Source organism: Macaca fascicularis, chromosome 11 (assembly GCF_037993035.2).
Source record: "Macaca fascicularis isolate 582-1 chromosome 11, T2T-MFA8v1.1".
NCBI classification, from domain to species: Eukaryota; Metazoa; Chordata; class Mammalia; order Primates; family Cercopithecidae; genus Macaca; species Macaca fascicularis.
This window is the reverse complement of record NC_088385.1, coordinates 7,571,588-7,589,584: the sequence shown is the minus strand read 5'-3', so window position 1 is coordinate 7,589,584 and position 17,997 is coordinate 7,571,588. Positions and strand designations below refer to the sequence as shown.

Here is a 17,997-nt window from a genome sequence, read left to right as displayed (position 1 = left end):
CGGGAGGCTGAGGCAGGAGAATCACTTGAACCTGGGAGGTGGAGGTTGTGGAGAGATGGCTCCATGATCACGCTATTGCACTCCAGCCTGGGCAACAAGAGTGAAAATTCTGTCTCAAAAAAAAAAAGTAGCAAGAGGGCAACGTCAGAAGTAATATTTTGGCCGGGCGCGGTGGCTCAAGCCTGTAATCCCAGCACTTTGGGAGGCCGAGATGGGCGGATCACGAGGTCAGGAGATCAAGACCATCCTGGTTAACACGGTGAAACCCCGTCTCTACTAAAAATACAAAAAAACTAGCCGGGCGAGGTGGCGGGCGCCTGTAGTCCCAGCTACTCGGGAGGCTGAGGCAGGAGAATGGCGTAAACCCGGGAGGCGGAGCTTGCAGTGAGCTGAGATCCGGCCACTGCACTCCAGCCTGGGCGACAGAGCGAGACTCCGTCTCAAAAAAAAAAAAAAAAAAAAAAAAAAAAAAAAAAAAAAAAAAAAAAAAAGAAGTAATATTTTATATGTGAAAGTATTCGAGTATAAAGTACAGGAGGTCTGACAAAAGATGTGCAGAATTATAGCATTATTGTCATTATTTGTATTTATAAGTAGAAAGTTGATAATCCTTCTCAAGCTTAAAAAATAATGCTGGGGGAGATGGTGTTTGTGTGAGTGAAAAGAAATGCAAAGGGTTTAAATCTCTCAAGGCTTGATACTCTTCCCCAACTTCCTTAAGAAACTAACTGGCTTGAAAAAAGTCATATTCTGCAAAGAGGGAAAAAAAGCTGTATCTTCCAGTCGCTGAGAAGGGATGTTTACGCAATATAAGCCTAAAGTGAACAGTTACCCCTGCACCGATTGCTATACATTCCCGTTTTGGAGGGAAAAAAGTTTGCCCGATAATGCAAAATGGCGACCTTCAGTGACGTCATACCTGTCTCGGTCGCGTCCTGGGGTCTCTGTAAGGGCGGAAGCGGGCTACAGCTGCCTCACTATGGGCGGTCGTGGCTACCATGCAAAAGGAAAAGTTTGAGCGTCGGGCGGATGTGTACCGGCGGTAACATAGTAAGGGCGGAAGTTCTCCTTTTAAGGGCGGAAAGGCTTTAGCCCCAAAATGGCTTCGGACCCTGTCGCGTTATAGTCACTTCCGGGGCGGATCGGAAGTTGCTTTGTTTTGCTTCGAGATGGCTGCGGGGATGTATTTGGAACATTATCTGGACAGTAAGAGCAGGCTGGAGGTGGGGGTCGGGGCTGTAGAGTGGTGCGGGGATCAGGGATGAGAGGATCTGTAGCCCTTAAGTCTCAATGACGAGAAGGTTACAATTGTGAGGGGGTTCTGTGGCAGGAAATATTGGAGGGTGCGGAGAAAGAGGGGGCGGGGCAGCAGGATCGAGGCCCCGCTGTTGGGGGTAGAGGAGGGAGGGGCTGCGGTGTGGGGGTTAGGGACGTGTCTTGAAGGGCTAGTGTGCACGGCCGGGAAGATAATTGCTGCCCCCATTCTCCAGCGTCTCCAGCCTCTGGGTAGATTTTTTTCCTATAGTCGTTCAGAATCGTTATCACCCACTGTCATTTGGAGCAGCGGTGAAGACCCCTCCTCCACCCCATTCTTCCTCAGAAGTGGCTTCTCGTGGGGTTGAGAGTGGTGGTGGTGAGAGTGGTGGTGGTGAGAGTGGTGGTGGTGAGTGACCACTGTCAGATGATGAGCTGGAACGCTTCTCTTCGTGGAGTAAAGATCTAATTCCCATCAAATGAAAATCTGGTGTTATGCCATTTATGTAAACCACCCCTGCACAAAGCCTGTCGCCCTATGCGCTTACATTTGTTTTAGGGCCCGGAGTCATTTATTCAACAAATATTTATTGAGTTCCTACTATGGGTCAGACATAATGGCAGGCACTAGGGATAGAAAAATGGGTAAGACAAGGCCCCTGCCCTCAAGAAGCTCTCGATCTAGAAGGAAACAGATTCTGCAAGTAATTGTAAAACACTGTGACAAGTGAAATAATGGAAATCCATTAAAAAGGACATTTGGTAGGCAACACTGCAGAAAAGGGGGGTAATTACCTGGCGATGTAGGAAAAGCTTTACAGAGGAGGTGATGTTTGAATAGGGTCTTGAAGGTTGTTTGCCAGTGAGGAGAGAAAAAGGGAATTCTAGGTTGGGGAAAGTGTCTGCAAAGGTACTGTGATAGGTTTGTGGCAAAGTCAAGGGTGTTTGATATTTATGACTCAGAGGTCAGCGTATTTAATATTTATGACTCTAAGGTAAGAAATTGAGAAACGAGACTGGAGAAAGAAGCTGAGGCTAGATTGGACAAAGTCTTTTAAGCCAAACTAAGAAGTTTGCATTTTAAAGTACAATGTGATTTTTATAAACGAAAATGACTAATATATGGTACATTGAAGCATGATATCACTGATAACAGAGATCAATTTAGTGATAACATTCCAGGACAGAGATAAGAACCTGATTTTAGGGAGTTATGGAAGTATTTAGGAGTTAAATATGAAAGGACTGCCGGGCGCGGTGGCTCAAGCCTGTAATCCCAGCACTTTGGGAGGCTGAGACGGGCGGATCACAAGGTCAGGAGATCGAGACCATCCTGGCTAACACGGTGAAACCCCGTCTCTACTAAAAAATACAAAAAACTAGCCGGGCGCGGTGGCGGGCGCCTGTAGTCCCAGCTACTCGGGAGGCTGAGGCAGGAGAATGGCGTAAACCCGGGAGGCGGAGCTTGCAGTGAGCTGAGATCCGGCCACTGCACTCCAGCCTGGGCGACAGAGCCAGACTCAGTCTCAAAAAAAAAAAAAAAAAAGAAAGGACTGACTGACTGGGTGGTTGAGAGAGAAGGAAGAATCTAAGGTGGCTTCTTGCTGCTTAGAAAGTGAGGTAGACAGGCTGGGCACAGAATCTTATGCTTGTAATCCCAGCACTTTGGGAGGCCAAGGTGGGCAGATCACTTGAGGTCAGGAGTTTGAAACCAGCCTGGCCAACATGGTGAAACCAGTCTCTATTTAAAAAAAAAAAAAAATTTATCTGGGCATGGTAGCATGTGACTCTAATCCCAGCTACTTGGGAGGCTGAGTCAGGAGAATCACTTGAACCCAGGAGGTGAAGATTGCAGTGAGCCAAGATCATACCACTGCACTCCAGCCTGGGCGACAGAGAGAGACTCTGTGTCCCTCTTAAAAAAAAAAAAAAAAAAAAAAAGGCCGGGCGCGGTGGCTCAAGCCTGTAATCCCAGCACTTTGGGAGGCCGAGACGGGTGGATCACGAGGTCAGGAGATCGAGACCATCCTGGCTAACACGGTGAAACCCCGGCTCTACTAAAAAATACAAAAAACTAGCCGGGCGAGGTGGCGGGCGCCTGTAGTCCCAGCTACTCCGGAGGCTGAGGCAGGAGAATGGCGTGAACCTGGGAGGCGGAGCTTGCAGTGAGCTGAGATCTGGCCACTGCACTCCAGCCTGGGCGACAGAGCGAGACTCCGTCTCAAAAAAAAAAAAAAAAAAAAAAAAAAAAAAAAAAAAAAAAAAAAACTTGTGGCCAGGCCAGGTGGCTCACGCCTGTAATCCCAGCACTTTGGGAGGCTGAGGCGGGCGGATCACGAGGTCAGGAGATCGAGACCAGCCTGGCTAACACAGTGAAACCCCGTCTCTACTAAAAATACAAAAAAATTAGCTGGGCGTGGTGACGGGCACCTGTAGTCCCAGCTACTCAGGAGGCTGAGGCAGGAGAATCGCTTGAACCTGGGAGGCGGAGGTTACAGTGAGCCACTGCATTCCAGCCTGAGCAACAGAGTTAGACTCCGTCTCAAAACAAAAACAAAAAGGCTGGGAGTGGTGGCTCACGCCTGTAATCCTAGCACATTGGGAGGCTGAGATGAGTGGATCACCTGAGGTCAGGAGTTCAAGACCAGCCTGGCTAACATGGTGAAACCGTCTTTACTAAAAATACAAAAATTAGCTGGGCATGTTGGCAGGTGCCTGTAATCCCAGCTACTTGGGAGGCTGGGGCACAAGAATCCTTTGAACCCGAGATTGTGCCATTGCACTCCAGCCTGGGTGACAAGAGCGACACTGCACCTCAAAAGAAAAGAAACGAAAGTTAGAGGAGAAAAGATCATGCCAACTGCTGCAGAGATATTTTTTAGGATAGGTTTAATAACACCGTTAGATTTGGTACATCGACGGTGACTTAATCTTGTGAACTGGTGGTAGCAGACCTGAAGTTGTACGTTTAAACAGTAGAGGCATTTTGTTTTTTTTTTTATTTATTTTGTTTTAGGTGTTTTTGTTTGTTTGTTTTTGAGACAGAGTCTCGCTCTGTCGCCCAGGCTGGAGCGCAATGATGCGATCTTGGCCCACTGCAACCTCTGCCTCCTGGGTTCAAGCAATTCTCCTGCCTCAGCCTCCCGAGTAGCTGGGACTACAGGTGCCCGCCACCATACCCAGATAATTTTTGTATTTTTAGTAGAGACAGGGTTTCACTGTGTTGGCCAGGTTGGTCTTGAACTCCCGACCTCAGGTGATCCACCCACCTTGGCCTCCCAAAGTGCTGGGATTACAGGCATGAGCCACCATGCCAGGCATTTTATTTTTAATATATATATTTAATTTTTTAGACACAGAATCTGGCCATGTTGCCCAGGCTGGTCTCAAACTCCTGAGATCAAGTGATCTGCCAGCCTTGGCCTCCCAGAGTGCTGGGATTAGAGGCGTGAGCCCCTGTGCCCGGCCAGTAGAGGCATTTTGAAAGTTTTAGGTGGAGTCTTGGGAAGAGATTTTTCTTGTACTGAGGGGACAAATATTCATGCATTTATTCAAGTATTTTACTGACTACTTGCTCTTCGCAAGTCATAATTCTAAACACTAGGGAAACAGGAGAGAATATGATAGCCATGTTCGGCGTGGGGAGACAGATACCAAATAACTAATTACACAATTATTATTTTTTTATTTTTTTGTTTTTTGAAACAGTCTTGCTCTTTTGCCCAGGCTGCAACCTCCACCTCCCTGGTTCAAGCAATTGTCCTGCCTCAGTCTCCCGAGTAGCTGGAACTACAGGCACAGGCCACCATGCCCATCTAATTTTTTTTTTTTTTTTTTTTTTTTTGAGACGGCATCTCGCGCTGTCGCCCAGGCTGGAGTGCAAGTGGCATGATCTCAGCTCATTGAAAGCTCTGCCTCCCGGGTTCACACCATTCTCCTGCCTCAGCCTCCTGAGTAGCTGGGACCACAGGCGCTTGCCACCATGCTCAGCTGATTTTTTTGTATTTTTAGTAGAGACGGGGTTTCACCGTGTTAGCCAGGTTGGTCTCGATCTCCTGACCTCATGATCCACTCTCCTCAGCCTCCCAAAGTGTTGGGATTACAGGTGTGAGCCACTGCACCCAGCCTAATTTTTGTTTTGTTTTGTTTTTGAGATAGAGTCTCGCTCTGTCGCTCAGGCTGGAGTGCAGTGGTGCAATCTCAGCTCACTGCAACCTTCACCTCCTGGATTTAAGCAATTCTTGTGCCTCAGCCTCTCAAATATTTGGGATTACAGGTTTCACCATGTTGGCAAGGCTGGTCTTGAACTCCTGACTTTAAGTGAGCCACCCGCCTCGGCCTCCCAAAGTGCTAAGATTACAGGTGTGAGCCACCGTGCCTGGCCCTAATTTTTGTATTATTAGTAGAGATGGGGTTTTGCCAGGTTGCCTAGGCTGGTCTTGAACTCCTCGCCTTGAGTGATCCACCTGTCTTCCAGAGTGCTGGATTACAGGCGTGGGCCACTGCACCCAGCCAACTAATTACACATTTATTTAATTACAGTTGGATAAGTGCTTTAAAAAGGTAGATAGAATACCTTGACATAGATCTAGGGCAGTTCACAGAGCCTAGGAAAGTTGAGTTTGAGCTGAACTTTGGAAGAACGAACAGGAATTTAATAGGCCAAGAGGGATGGGGTGGATGGGATGAGGAGAAGCAAGCAGTGCCTTCCAACTAGAGAGAACAGCATGTGGAAAGCCGAGTGGCAGGAGCAGAGGCCAGTTTGGGGCAGTGAGAGGAGGCCAGTATCGGCAGAGCAGAGCACAAAGGGAGACAGAGTGAGTTAAGGCTGGTGTGAGGTAAGCGAGGGCCAGAAAGCGCGGCACATCTTCAGAGCAGTAGGAGGTCACCAGAAGGTTATAAGCTGGAGAGTGACTTGATTAGGTTTGCATGTTTTATTTTTGTGTTTTGTTTTTGTTTTTGTTTTTTTGAGTCAGTGTCTTGCTCTGTCATCCAGGCTGGAGTGCATTGGTGTGATCTTGGCTCACTGAAACCTCCACCTCCCAGGTTCAAGGGATTCTCGTGCCCCAGCCTCCCAAGTAGCTGGGATTACAGGCGTGTGCACCAAGCCCGGCTAAGTCTTTGTATTTTTGGTAGAGACGGGGTTTCACCATGTTGCCCAGGCTGGTCTTGAACTCCTCAGCTCAGCTGATCCATCCACCTGGGGCCCCCCAAAGTGCTGGGATTATAGGCATGAGCCACTGTGCCTGGCCAGGTTTGCACTTTTTTTTTTTTTTTTTTTTTTTGAGACGGAGTCTCGCTCTGCCGCCCAGGCTGGAGTGCAGTGGCCGGATCTCAGCTCACTGCAAGCTCCGCCTCCTGGGTTCATGCCATTGTCCTGCCTCAGCCTCCCGAGTAGTTGGGACTACAGGCGCCCGCCACCGCGCCCGGCTAGTTTTTTGTATTTTTTAGTAGAGACGGGGTTTCACCATGTTAGCCAGGATGGTCTCGATCTCCTGACCTCGTGATCCGCCCGTCTCGGCCTCCCAAAGTGCTGGGATTACAGGCCTGAGCCACCGCGCCCGGCCCAGGTTTGCACTTTTTAAAAAGGACATTCTGGCTGCTATATGGAAGTAGATTGGAAGTGTTAGGTGTATAATAGAGGATACCAGGAGACTATTTATAATTTGAGGACAAAGAGCTTGGAGGCAGAGATTGAAAATAAAAGAAAGGGGCCGGGCACGGTGGCTCATGTCTGTAGTCCCAGCACTTTGGGAGACCGAGGCAGGAGGATCACCTGAGGCCAGGAGTTCAAGACCAGTCTGGCCAGAATGGTGAAACCCTGTGTCTACTAAAAATACAAAAATTAGTCAGGTGTGGTGGCACGCGCCTGTAGTCCCAGCTACTCCGGAGGCTGAGGCAGGAGAATCACTTGAACCCGGGAGGCAGAGGTTGCAGTGAGCCAAGATTGTGCCACTGTACTCCAGCCTGGGTAACAGAGCAAGACTCTGTCTCAAAAAACAAAAAAGGAAAAGAAAGGAAAGGGAAGAGCTTTTTTTTTTTTTTTTTTCTTTTTCTTTTTGAGACAGAGTCTCACTCTGTCACCAGGCTGGAGTGCAGTGGTGCAATCTTGGCTCACTGCAACCTCCACCTCCCAGGTTCAAGTGATTCTCCTGCCTCAGCCTCCTAAGTAGCTAGGATTACAGGTACGCGCCATCACACCTGGCTAATTTTTATATTTTTAGTAGAGACAGGCTTTCGCCATGTTGGCCAGGCTGGTCTCAAACTCCTGACCTCGTGATCCACCTGCCTCAGCCTCCCAGAGTGCTGGGATTACAGGCTTGAGCCACCACACCTGACGGGAAGAGCATTTGTAAAGGAAGGTCACTGAAGGCAAAAAGGGTGGGATAGCTATGCAAAAATGGAAAGGTTTTGTAGAGAAAGAGTTAAGCATGGCCTGTCATGAGAGAACTGATAAATCCTGTCACAGATAAATCCAGAGGTTCAGAGGAAGGAAAACTGAGCTGCACTTTATTTTTTGTTTGTTTGGTGGTGGTGTTTTTTCTTTTTTGAGACAAAGTCTCCCTGTCTCCGAGGCTGGAGTGCAGTGGCGTGATCTCGGCTCACTGCAAGCTCTGCCTCCCGGGTTCTTGCCATTCTCCTGCCTCAGCCTCCCGAGTAGCTGGGACTATAGGCGCCTGCCACCACGCTGAGCTAATTTTTTGTATTTTTGGTAGAGATGGGGTTTCACCATGTTAGCCAAGATGATCTTGATATCCTGATCTCGTGATCCACCTGCCTTGGCCTCCCAAAGTGCTGGGATTACAGGTGTGAGCCACCGTGCCCGGCCATTTGTTTTTGAGGCAGGGTCTTGCTCTATCGCCCAGGCTGGAGTGCAGTGGCTCAATCACGGCTCATAGCAACCTCTGCCTCCTGGATTCAAGTGATTCTCATGCCTCAGCCTCCCAAGTAGCTGGGATTGGAGGTGCACACCATCACACCAGGCTAATTTTCATATTTTTAATAGAGATGGGGGTCTCGCCATGTTGGCCAGGCTGGTCTTGAACTCCTGGCCTTGAGTGATCCACCCCCTCGGCTTCCCAAAGTGCTGGGATTACAGGCATGAGCCACCATGTCCAGCCTGAACTGCACTTTAAAAGGAACTGTAAGGCCTATGCACAGTCAGTCCTGTGATTCTCTGTTTCTCTCTTGCGTAGGTATTGAAAACCTTCCCTTTGAATTACAGAGAAACTTTCAGCTCATGAGGGACCTAGACCAAAGAACAGAGGGTACGTATAGAGTAAAAAGTTTTGGTATAAAATGAGTGTGTGTAATCATTTATTTTTCTACTTGATGTTACCGTATCATCTGGTATGTTCTGGAGAACTGTGACTTCTCTCTCTTCTTTTTTATGCCCTTGGAATTCTTAAAACAGGATAATGATCCTCATTTCTGTATCAGCTTTTTCATAACAAATAGAGTGTTGTGAAAACACCGCAAGAATTCAAAGATGCTATGTTCTTTATATCTTCCTCAAGAAGAATTAGCCGGGCGTGGTGGCTCACACCTGTAATCTCAGCACTTTGGGAGGCCTAGACTGGCAGATAACTTAAGGCTAGGAGTTTGAGACCAGCCTGGCCACATGGTGAAATCCCATCTCTACTAAAAATACAAAAATTAGCCAGGTGTGGTGGCATGCGCCAGTAATCCCAGCTACTCGGGAGGCTGAGACATGAGAATCGTTTGAACCTGGGAGGTGGAGGTTGTAGTGAGCCAAAATCATGCCACATGCCATTGCACTCCAGCCTAGGCAACAGAGCAAGACTCTGTCTCAAAAAAAAAAAAAAAAAAAAAAGGAAGAATTAAAGAAAGTCAACTCAAGTCATTTCTGCTCTCCACGTTTGATATGTTTATAGGATGACTAGAATGTTTCTACTTCTCTGCATTGTTAATGTTACTGTCACAAATTCCCAGTGTGACTTTAGACTGCAACATATGTTAGTAGATGGGAGGTTTGCTATATGAGAAGTCCTTAAAAAGAGAAAGAAAAAAGAAAGAGAGGAAAGAAAAAAAAAGTAGTAATTGACATCAGGATCTCTACACCATTCACACTTACAGAAGCGTTAGATACCATCTCCGGCCTTGAACATTGAGCAAATTTGGCTGCATTGGGGCGTTCACTTGGTTTCTTCAAATCAAAGATGTCTGTTGGAGCTATTCCCGTACCCACTGAAGGATCTGTAGTCTTGTCTTCCATTCTATGTAGCCATATTCAAGGATGTAACAGGCTGGTTTTGAGATACATGAAGCTGTGTCTTAAGTTACTCTGAGTTTACACATGAAAAGGTGAACATCATCGAAAACCCTGGATGTAGTTCCCTGAGAACCGCCTGCCGAATGGTGAGAACCAGATTGCTTTTTTTATAATACAGTTGTAACGCTTGAGTTCATGCATGGAAAGACCAGTTGGAGATTATGGAACTATATGCTTTTTCAGCTTCTTCCAAGGGCCTGGAATGAATGGAGTATAAACAGTATATTCACAGATCCTCCTGGTTATCTGTTGCTGCACTACGTTAGAGTCAGACTTGCCTCTTTCAACTGACATATTTATGAGTCCTACATAAATTTCAGTAAACATCTATAGACTCAATGTCCTGGGACATTACCATTCTTCCAATATTAAAACATTTGGGGCCGGATGCAGTGGCTCACACCTGTAATCCCATCACTTTGGGAGGCAGAGGCAGGTGAGTCTCCTGAGGTCAGGAGTTTGAGACCAGCCTGGCCCACATGGTGAAACCCCGTCTCTACTAAAAATACAAAAATTAGTTGGGTGTGGTGGCGCATGCCTGTAATCCCAGCTACTCGGGAGGCTGATGCAGGAGAATCACTTGAACCTGGGAGGTGGAGGTTGCAGTGAACTGAAATCACACCACTGCACTCCAACCTGGGTAACACAGTGAGACTCGGTCTCAAAATAAATAAATAAATAATAAAATAAAACATTTGGGAGGCTGGGTGCGGTGGCTTATGCCTGTAATCCCAGTACTTTAGGAGGCCAAGGCAGGCAGATCACTTGAGTTCAGAACTTTGAGACCAGCCTAGCCAACATGGTGAAACCACATCTCTACTAAAAATACAAAACTTAGCCAGATATGGTGGCACACACCTGTAGTCCCAGCTACTTGGGAGACTGAGGCACGAGAATTCCTTGAACCCAGGAGGCAGATGTTGAGGTAAGCCAAGATCGTGCCACTGCACTCCAGCCAGGGCAACAGAGCAAGACTCCGTCTCAAACAAAAAAATGTGTTTGGAACAATATCTGAGATGGACAAACAGGAAAAAAAAAGTGATGGAAAATAAAATAAGTTGCAATGATGAGCCAAATAGGGTGGACAGCCTGGGTGCAGTGGCTCACACCTATAATCCCAACAGTTTGGGAGGCTGAGGCAAGTGGATTGTTTGAGCCCAGAAGTTCAAGACCAGCCTGGGCAATATAGTGAGACTTCTACAAATAATTTTTTAAAAAAATTATCAGAGTGTGGTGGCATGTGCCTATAGTCCCAGCTACTCCAGAGGCTGAGGTGGAAGGATCATTTGAGCCCAGAAGTCGAGACTGCAATGTGATCCATGCCATTACACTCCATCCAACCTGGACAATAGAGTGAGATCCTGTCTCAAAAAAAAAAAAAAAAAAAGAAAGATAAGCAGAATTGTTACATGGATGTTGGAGTAAGGTTTAATTTTAAATTGTATGATATACCCAACTACTCAGGAGGCAAAGTGATAGAATCACTTGAGGACAGGAGTTGGAGGCCAGCCTAGGCAACAAAAATAAGAGAGAACCTGCGCCTGCCTCTAAAAATAAATAGATTAGGCCAGGCATGGTGGCTTACCCCCTATGATCCCAGCACTTTGGGAGGCTGAGGCAGGCAGATTGCTTGAGTCCAGGAGTTCGAGACCAGACTGGGTAATGTGGAGAAACCCTGTCTCTACAAAAAAATAGAAAAAATTAGCCAGGCGTGGTGGTGCCTGAGATGGGAGGATCACCAGAGCTCAGGAAGTTGAGGCTGCAGTGAGCCATGATCATGCCACCACACTCCAGCCTGGGCGACAGAGTGAGACCCTGTGTCAAAAAGAAAAAATACTAATAATTTTAAAATGTAGGATATTAAAAAAAATAAAATAAAATGTAGGATATTGATATACAGACTTGGAAACCAGCAACAGCAGATGACTCAGCCTGATTTGCGGCAGACAGAACTGCTGTGGGATGTTTTTGAGAAGGAAACAATGGCTTTTGAGACAAAATTCAAGAAGCAGCAAGCCCTTCAAAGAAGCATCTTCAAACATGGACAAAAATATACTTCGTATTAATGTGGTGTGCAAAGGATCCCTTGCTGTGTTTCAATAATTTAAATTCCCACTATGATAGCAATGTTTTCAGCACCTTGAACGGACCTTTAAGGCAAATATTATCAGTATGTTCCATTACTTGAGTGCATGGCACAGTACCTCTGAACATGCAGTACTTTTTAGTGGGAAGGTGATGCTAGTCGATGGAAAAGGTGCAAAGAACAAGAGGAAGAAATGTGTTTCACCTAGCCACCCAGGGGCCATTGTGACCAGGCCTCTGTCTCTGTTGTAGACCTGAAGGCTGAAATTGACAAGTTGGCCACTGAGTATATGAGTAGCGCCCGCAGCCTGAGCTCCGAGGAAAAATTGGCCCTTCTCAAACAGATCCAGGAAGCCTATGGCAAGTGCAAGGAATTTGGTGACGACAAGGTGCAGCTTGCCATGCAGACCTATGAGATGGTATGGCCCTGTTCATGGCTCCCCACCTACCTCCCATCTAATCCTCAGGGTCTTAGACCCTTCCTTCAACTATGCTGGGATCTGTTTGGGGTCTGTGAGATCCATAAACTCTGCCTTAACCTATTTTCTTTAATTGGAGATAGTTTTGTACCTCTCCTTTCTCCTTCCTTTCCACCCAGGTGGACAAACACATTCGGCGGCTGGACACAGACCTGGCCCGTTTTGAGGCTGATCTCAAGGAGAAACAGATTGAGTCAAGTGACTATGACAGCTCTTCCAGCAAAGGCAAAAAGAGTGAGGAGGGGGGCGGGGCTGTGAGAGGTGGGGCGAGGATTCAAAGGGAGAAGTCAGCTCTTCATCTGGTGGGAAGTGGAGCACCAGGTTGGAAAGGGGGAGAGAAGAGGACTTAACCCATCTTTCCGTCTCCCTGCCTTCTGGCTTTCCTCCTCTTCCCTAGAAGGCCGGACTCAAAAGGAGAAGAAAGCTGCTCGTGCTCGTTCCAAAGGGAAAAACTCAGATGAAGAAGCCCCCAAGACTGCCCAGAAGAAGTTAAAGCTCGTGCGCACGTGAGTGTATCAGGGAGCCCTTTGCTAGATGACATCCTCTTCTCTCCCGGTGCCCCACTCCCAGCCTGCACCGCCCCCTGCCGTTTTCTGTATCTCTGCGCCAAGAACTCTTCTTACCGTTTTGGTATCTGCTGGAGAAGCCACAAATCGTTTGCCCTACCAGGATCTCCTGCCACCTCCGAAAGCCTCAGGCTTTAGCTTCCCTTTCTGCAGATGACACTTTCTCTTCCTCTTGGCATGCAGAAGTCCTGAGTATGGGATGCCCTCAGTGACCTTTGGCAGTGTCCACCCCTCTGATGTGTTGGATATGCCTGTGGATCCCAACGAACCCACCTATTGCCTTTGTCACCAGGTCTCCTATGGAGAGATGATTGGCTGTGACAACCCTGATGTGAGAAACATTTTGCCTCAGGATGGGGGGTTGTGAGGGGCATGAAGGGAGTGGGTACGAGAGGAAAAATCCCACAGCTGAGTACTGGGACTTCAGGATAGAAGAAAGATGGGCTGGGCGTGGTAGCTCTTGCCTGAAATCCCAGCACTTTGGGAGGCTGAGGCAGGCGATCACGTGAGGTCAGGAGTTTGAGACCACCCTGGCCAACGTAGTGAAACCCCTTCTCTAACTAAAAATAGAAAAATTAGCTGAGCATGGTGGCACACGGCTGTAATCCCAGCTACTTGGGAGGCTGAGGCAAGACGCAGGAAAATTGCTTGAACCTGGGAGGCACGGGTTGCAGTGAGCTGAGATCCGGCCACTGCACTCCAGCCTGGGCGACAGAGCAAGACTCTGTCTCAAAAAAAAAAAAAAAACCTGAAAGCCTGGTGCGGTGGCTCATGCCTGTAATCCCAGCACGTTGGGAGGCCAAGGTGAACAGATCACTTAAGATCAGGAGTTCGAAACCAGCCTGGCCAACACAGTGAAACCCCGTCTCTACTAAAAATACAAAAATTAGCCAGGCATGGTAGCATGTGCCTGTAATCTCAGCTGCTCGGGAGGCTGAGGCAGGAGAATCGCTTGAACTCGGGAGGCAGAGGTTGCGGTGAGCTGAGATCATGTCATTGCATTCCAGCCTGGGCAACAGAGTGAGACTCTGTCTCAAAAAGAAAAAAAGAATAGAAGGAAAATGGTTGGAACTGGTTGGCCTTGGGACTTCCAAGAATTCTCCAAAAGGATGGAGTAAAGGACAGGATGTTCCTAAGGAATCTGGAGGGGCTTTCTCTCCTTCCTCTGGCCCATCCCGGCCCCTAACTACTACTACTTTCTTCCTCTCCAGTGTTCCATTGAGTGGTTCCACTTTGCCTGTGTGGGGCTGACGACCAAGCCTCGGGGGAAATGGTAAGTGGCAGGAGTGGGAGGGTCCCTAAGTTGAGTGGTCGAGGGCGTTCTCCTTTCACTCACTTTTCTCTCCCCTTCTCCAGGTTTTGCCCACGCTGCTCCCAAGAACGGAAGAAGAAATAGATAAGGGCCTTGGATTCCAACACAGTTTCTTCCACATCCCCTGACTTGGGCTAGTGGGCAGAGGAATGCCTGCGCTGGGGCCAGGGGTTCAGGGAGAAGTGGATGGCACAGTACTGTCATCCCTTCTCCTCCCCTCTCCCTACTCCCGGTGCTGAGGCTGCATCAAACCCTGGTAGGGAGGGGTGCCGCAGCCACTGACGGTATGTGCTCTCCTTCAGTCCTCTCCCTTCGGAGGGACGTGGTCTTGCCCACTGTCCTTTTGCCTCCATGCTGAGGTTGGTGCTGTATTTCAGAGGGAGGGTCCTTTTCATTCCCCTTGCTTTGTATTTAAGGACTGGGGCATAGCATGGGGGCAGTCCCCCAGACCTCTTCATTCCCCCTCCTCCTGTGGTGAGGGCTAGGTGTGATCAACACTTTTCTTCTCCATTCCCTTCCTGCTTTTTTCATGGTGGGGGATCCACCAGGTCATCTAGGCTCTGGCCCTAGTTGAAGGGGCACCCCTTCCTCTGTGCCAAGAGGATTCATCCTGGCCTTGTGAATGGGAGAGGGGGCAAGGTGGAATGCAGATAACTCACATGTAAAAGGAACTTGGGTAGGTAAATAAAAGCTATACATGTTGGCCTGCTGTGTTTATTGCTGTTTTAGTAAATGTGCTGAGCATTTTTTTTGCATCCTCTGGGTTGGATACGATGTGAGAGGATGGCATTCCAGAATTAGGACACCACATGAAACCAGAGTGGCGCCTCTGTCCGAGAACCCACAAGTTCTCAACTTGGGAAAGACAGAGGTGCTGGAGGGTGGGCCTCAGACCAGGGGTCTCCAAAACTTTGTAAATTGTGCATCTTTTCTCCATAAAACATCTTTCACTTAATTTCCAATAAATGATGTATTTGTGCTATACATGTGTACTGCTATACTATACATTAGCTTGACTTCTTTTTTTTTTTCTTTGATGCAAAGTCTCACTCTGTCGCCAGCCTGGAGTGCAGTGGCGTGATCTCGGCTCACTGCAGTCTCCGCCTGCCGCGTTCAAGTGATTCTCCTGCCTCAACCTCCTGAGTAGCTAGGATTATAGGCATGTGCCACCACATCTGGCTAATTTTTGTATTTTTAGTAGAGACGGGATTTTAACATGTTGGCCAGGCTGGCCTCGAACTCTGAACCTCAGGTGATCCGCCCACATCAGCCACCCAGAGTGCTGGGATTACAGGTGTGAGCCACCGCACCCAGCCTGTTTATTTTTTTGAGACGGAGTGTTGCTCTATCACCCAGGCTGGAGTGCAGTGGTGCGATCTCAGCTCACTGCAACCTCTGCCTCCCAGGTTCAAGCGGTTCTCCTGCCTCACCCTCTTGAGTAGCTGGGATTACAGGTATCCACAACCATGCCCAGCTAATTTTTGTATTTTTGGTAGAGATGGGGTTTCGCCATGTTGGCCCGGCTAGTCTTGAACTCCTGACCTCAGGTGATCCACCTGCCTTGGCCTCCCAAAGTGTTGGGATTACAGCTGTGAGCCACCAGGCCTGGCCTACCTTTTTTTTTTTTTTTTAAAGAAATCAGCCTGGGTGCCATGGCTCACGCCTGTAATCCCAGCAGTTTGGGAGGCCAAGGCAGGCAGATCACGAGGTCAAGAGATGGAGACCATCCTGGCCAACATGGTGAAACCGCATCTCTACTAAAAATACAAAAATTAGCTGGGCATGGTGGCACATGCGTGTAGTCCCAGCCACTGCACTGAGCTGAGAGCAGCCGTAATTTTTGTATTTTTAGTAGAGACTGGGTTTCACCTTTTTTTTTTTTTTAAGATGGAGTCTTACTCTGTCACACAGGCCGGAGTGCAGTGGCGTGATCTCAGCTCACTGCAACCTCCGTCTCCCGGGTTAGAGCAATTCTGCTGCCTCAGCTTCCTGAGTAGCTGGGACTACAGGCACGTGTCACCACACCCTGCTAATTTTTTGTATTTGTAGTAGAGACAGGGTTTCACCGTGTTAGCTAGGATGGTCTCGATCTCCTTACCTGGTGATCTGCACAGCTCAGCCTCCCAAAGTGCTGGGATTACAGGCGTGAGCCATCGCACTGGCCGAGTTTCACCATTTTGGCCAGGCTGGTCTTGAACTCCTGACCTCAAGAGCTCCACCCTCCTTGGCCTCCCAAAGTGCTGGAATTCCAGGAATGAGCCACAGTGTCTGGTCTCTATTTTATTAATTTATTTTTTTTAATTTTTTTTTAAGACAGGGTCTCACTCTGTCACCCAGGCTGGAGCACAGTGGTGAGATCTCAGCTCACTGCAGCCTTGACCTCTGAAGACTCAGGCGATCCTCCTGCCTCAGCCTCCCCAAGTAGTAAGTGGGACAACAGGCGTACACCACCACACCTGACAGTTTTTGCATTTTTTGTAGAGACAGGGTTTTGCCATGTTGCCCAGGCTAGTCTGGAACTCCTGAGCTCAAGGAATCCACCCACCTTGACCTCCCAAAGGCTGGGATTACAGGCGTGAGCCACCAAGTCTGGCCCAAGACAATTTCTTGTTTTCTTTTTTACTTTTTTTGGGGGGTGGGGATAGGGTCTCACTTTGTCACCCAGGCTGGAGAGCAGTGGTCTGACTGCACCTCACTGCAGCTTTGACCTCATGGGCTCAAGCAATCCTCCCACCTCAGCCCCCCAAGAAACTGGGACTACAGGCATGTGCCACCACGCTTGGCTAATTTTTTGTATTTTTTGTAGAGATGAGGTTTTGCCCTGTTGCCCTGGCTGTAATTTCTCATTTTAAACACAAAACCGATACAAAAACAAAAGTTCTCCTCCCACACCTCAGTGGATTGTCTTACTCAATTACCCCTCAGAAACCACTTTTGTAGGCCATTGAGCCAACCTCTTGTTTTCCCCTTGGACCCATTTTGCTCATGGAGGCGCCCTGCCTAGTTTCTGCCCAGATAGGCCTTGACTTGGTTTTGCACATTGCATCTCTGCCTGTGCTTACCTCTAGACCTCAGGACCTGTTGGGCCAGTTGCTTCCCTAAGCCCCGATTTCTCATCTGTAAAACGAATGATAGTGTATCCACCTTATGGGATTCCTATAGCAATTAAGTAAGGTAGTCCATGTAAAGACACTAAGTGGCTGGCCACAGTGGCTCTCACCTGTAATCCCAGCACTTTGGGAGGCTGAGGTAGGCAGATCACTTGAGGTCAGGAGTTCAGGACCAGCCTGGCCAACATGGTGAACCCCAGTCTCCACTAAAAATACAAAACTTAGGCCGGGCATGGTGGCTCACGCCTGTAATCCCAGCACTTTGGGAGGCCGAGGTGGGCAGATCACAAGGTCAAGAGATCGAGACCATCTGGCCAACATGGTGAAACCCCATCTCTACTAAAAATACAAAAATTAGCTGGGCATGGTGGCGCACACCTGTAGTCCCAGCTACTCGGGAGGCTGAGGCAGGAAAATTGCTTGAACTCGGGAGGTGGAGGTTGCAGTGAGCTGAGATTGCGCCACTGCACTCCAGCCTGGGCAACAGAGCAAGACTCCGTCTCAAACAAACAAACAAAAAAGCCAGGCATGGTGGCGCGCACCTGTAGTCCCAGCTACTCGGGAGGCTGAGGCAGGAGAATCACTTGAACCTGGGACGCTGAGGTTGCAGTGAGCTGAGATCGCGCCATGCACTCCAGCCTGGGCGACAGAGTAGGACTCCGTCTCACCAAAAAAAAAAAAAAAAAAAAAAAAGAAGAAGAAAGAAAGAAAGAAATAGACGCTAAGTGAAGATAGCTTTTGCCATCCCTACCATCTCGATGGGATCAAGCCACTTGAGGGCCCTGAGAACCCGGCTGTCGAGGCCCCGCCCTGGCCCGCTCTTTGTGACGCGTGGGCGGTGCCCGCGTGCGCCCCGCCCCGCCCCGCGCCTGCTGCTCTCTCTGCGGCTCGGCCCGTT

The 17,997-nt window shown here is 48.5% G+C and overlaps 1 protein-coding gene across 17 annotated transcripts; it reads left to right on the top strand.

Moving 5' to 3' along the window:
• The first annotated feature begins 1,151 nt into the window (after window positions 1–1,151).
• ING4 (inhibitor of growth family member 4) lies at window positions 1,152–14,692 on the top strand. Of its 17 annotated transcripts, none has more exons than XR_012419927.1 (8): window positions 1,152–1,206; window positions 8,451–8,522; window positions 11,885–12,051; window positions 12,231–12,336; window positions 12,512–12,617; window positions 12,970–13,008; window positions 13,889–13,950; window positions 14,034–14,692. XR_012419927.1 is itself a non-coding variant. In XM_065523654.2 (8 exons), the coding sequence occupies exons 1-8, from the start codon at window positions 1,170–1,172 to the stop codon at window positions 14,071–14,073; spliced, it is 735 nt and encodes a 244-aa protein (XP_065379726.1). In that variant the 5' UTR covers window positions 1,152–1,169; the 3' UTR covers window positions 14,074–14,692. The 17 variants fall into 17 exon arrangements, 13 of the variants coding, with proteins under 13 accessions (XP_065379726.1, XP_005569989.1, XP_065379725.1 ...); XR_012419926.1 differs by having other exon boundaries at window positions 12,509–12,617; XR_012419925.1 differs by having other exon boundaries at window positions 12,231–12,345.
• The last annotated feature ends 3,305 nt before the right edge of the window (window positions 14,693–17,997 follow it).

Bases quoted from the DNA above. Each gene is read 5' to 3' on its own strand.
- ING4 (XM_005569929.5), top strand. From the start codon at position 1,170: ATGGCTGCGGGGATGTATTTGGAACATTATCTGGACA. The intron at 1,207-8,450 runs GTAAGAGCAGGC...TCTCTTGCGTAG, and splicing joins TTTGGAACATTATCTGGACA to GTATTGAAAACCTTCCCTTT. The intron at 13,009-13,888 runs GTGAGAAACATT...CTTCCTCTCCAG, and splicing joins TTGGCTGTGACAACCCTGAT to TGTTCCATTGAGTGGTTCCA.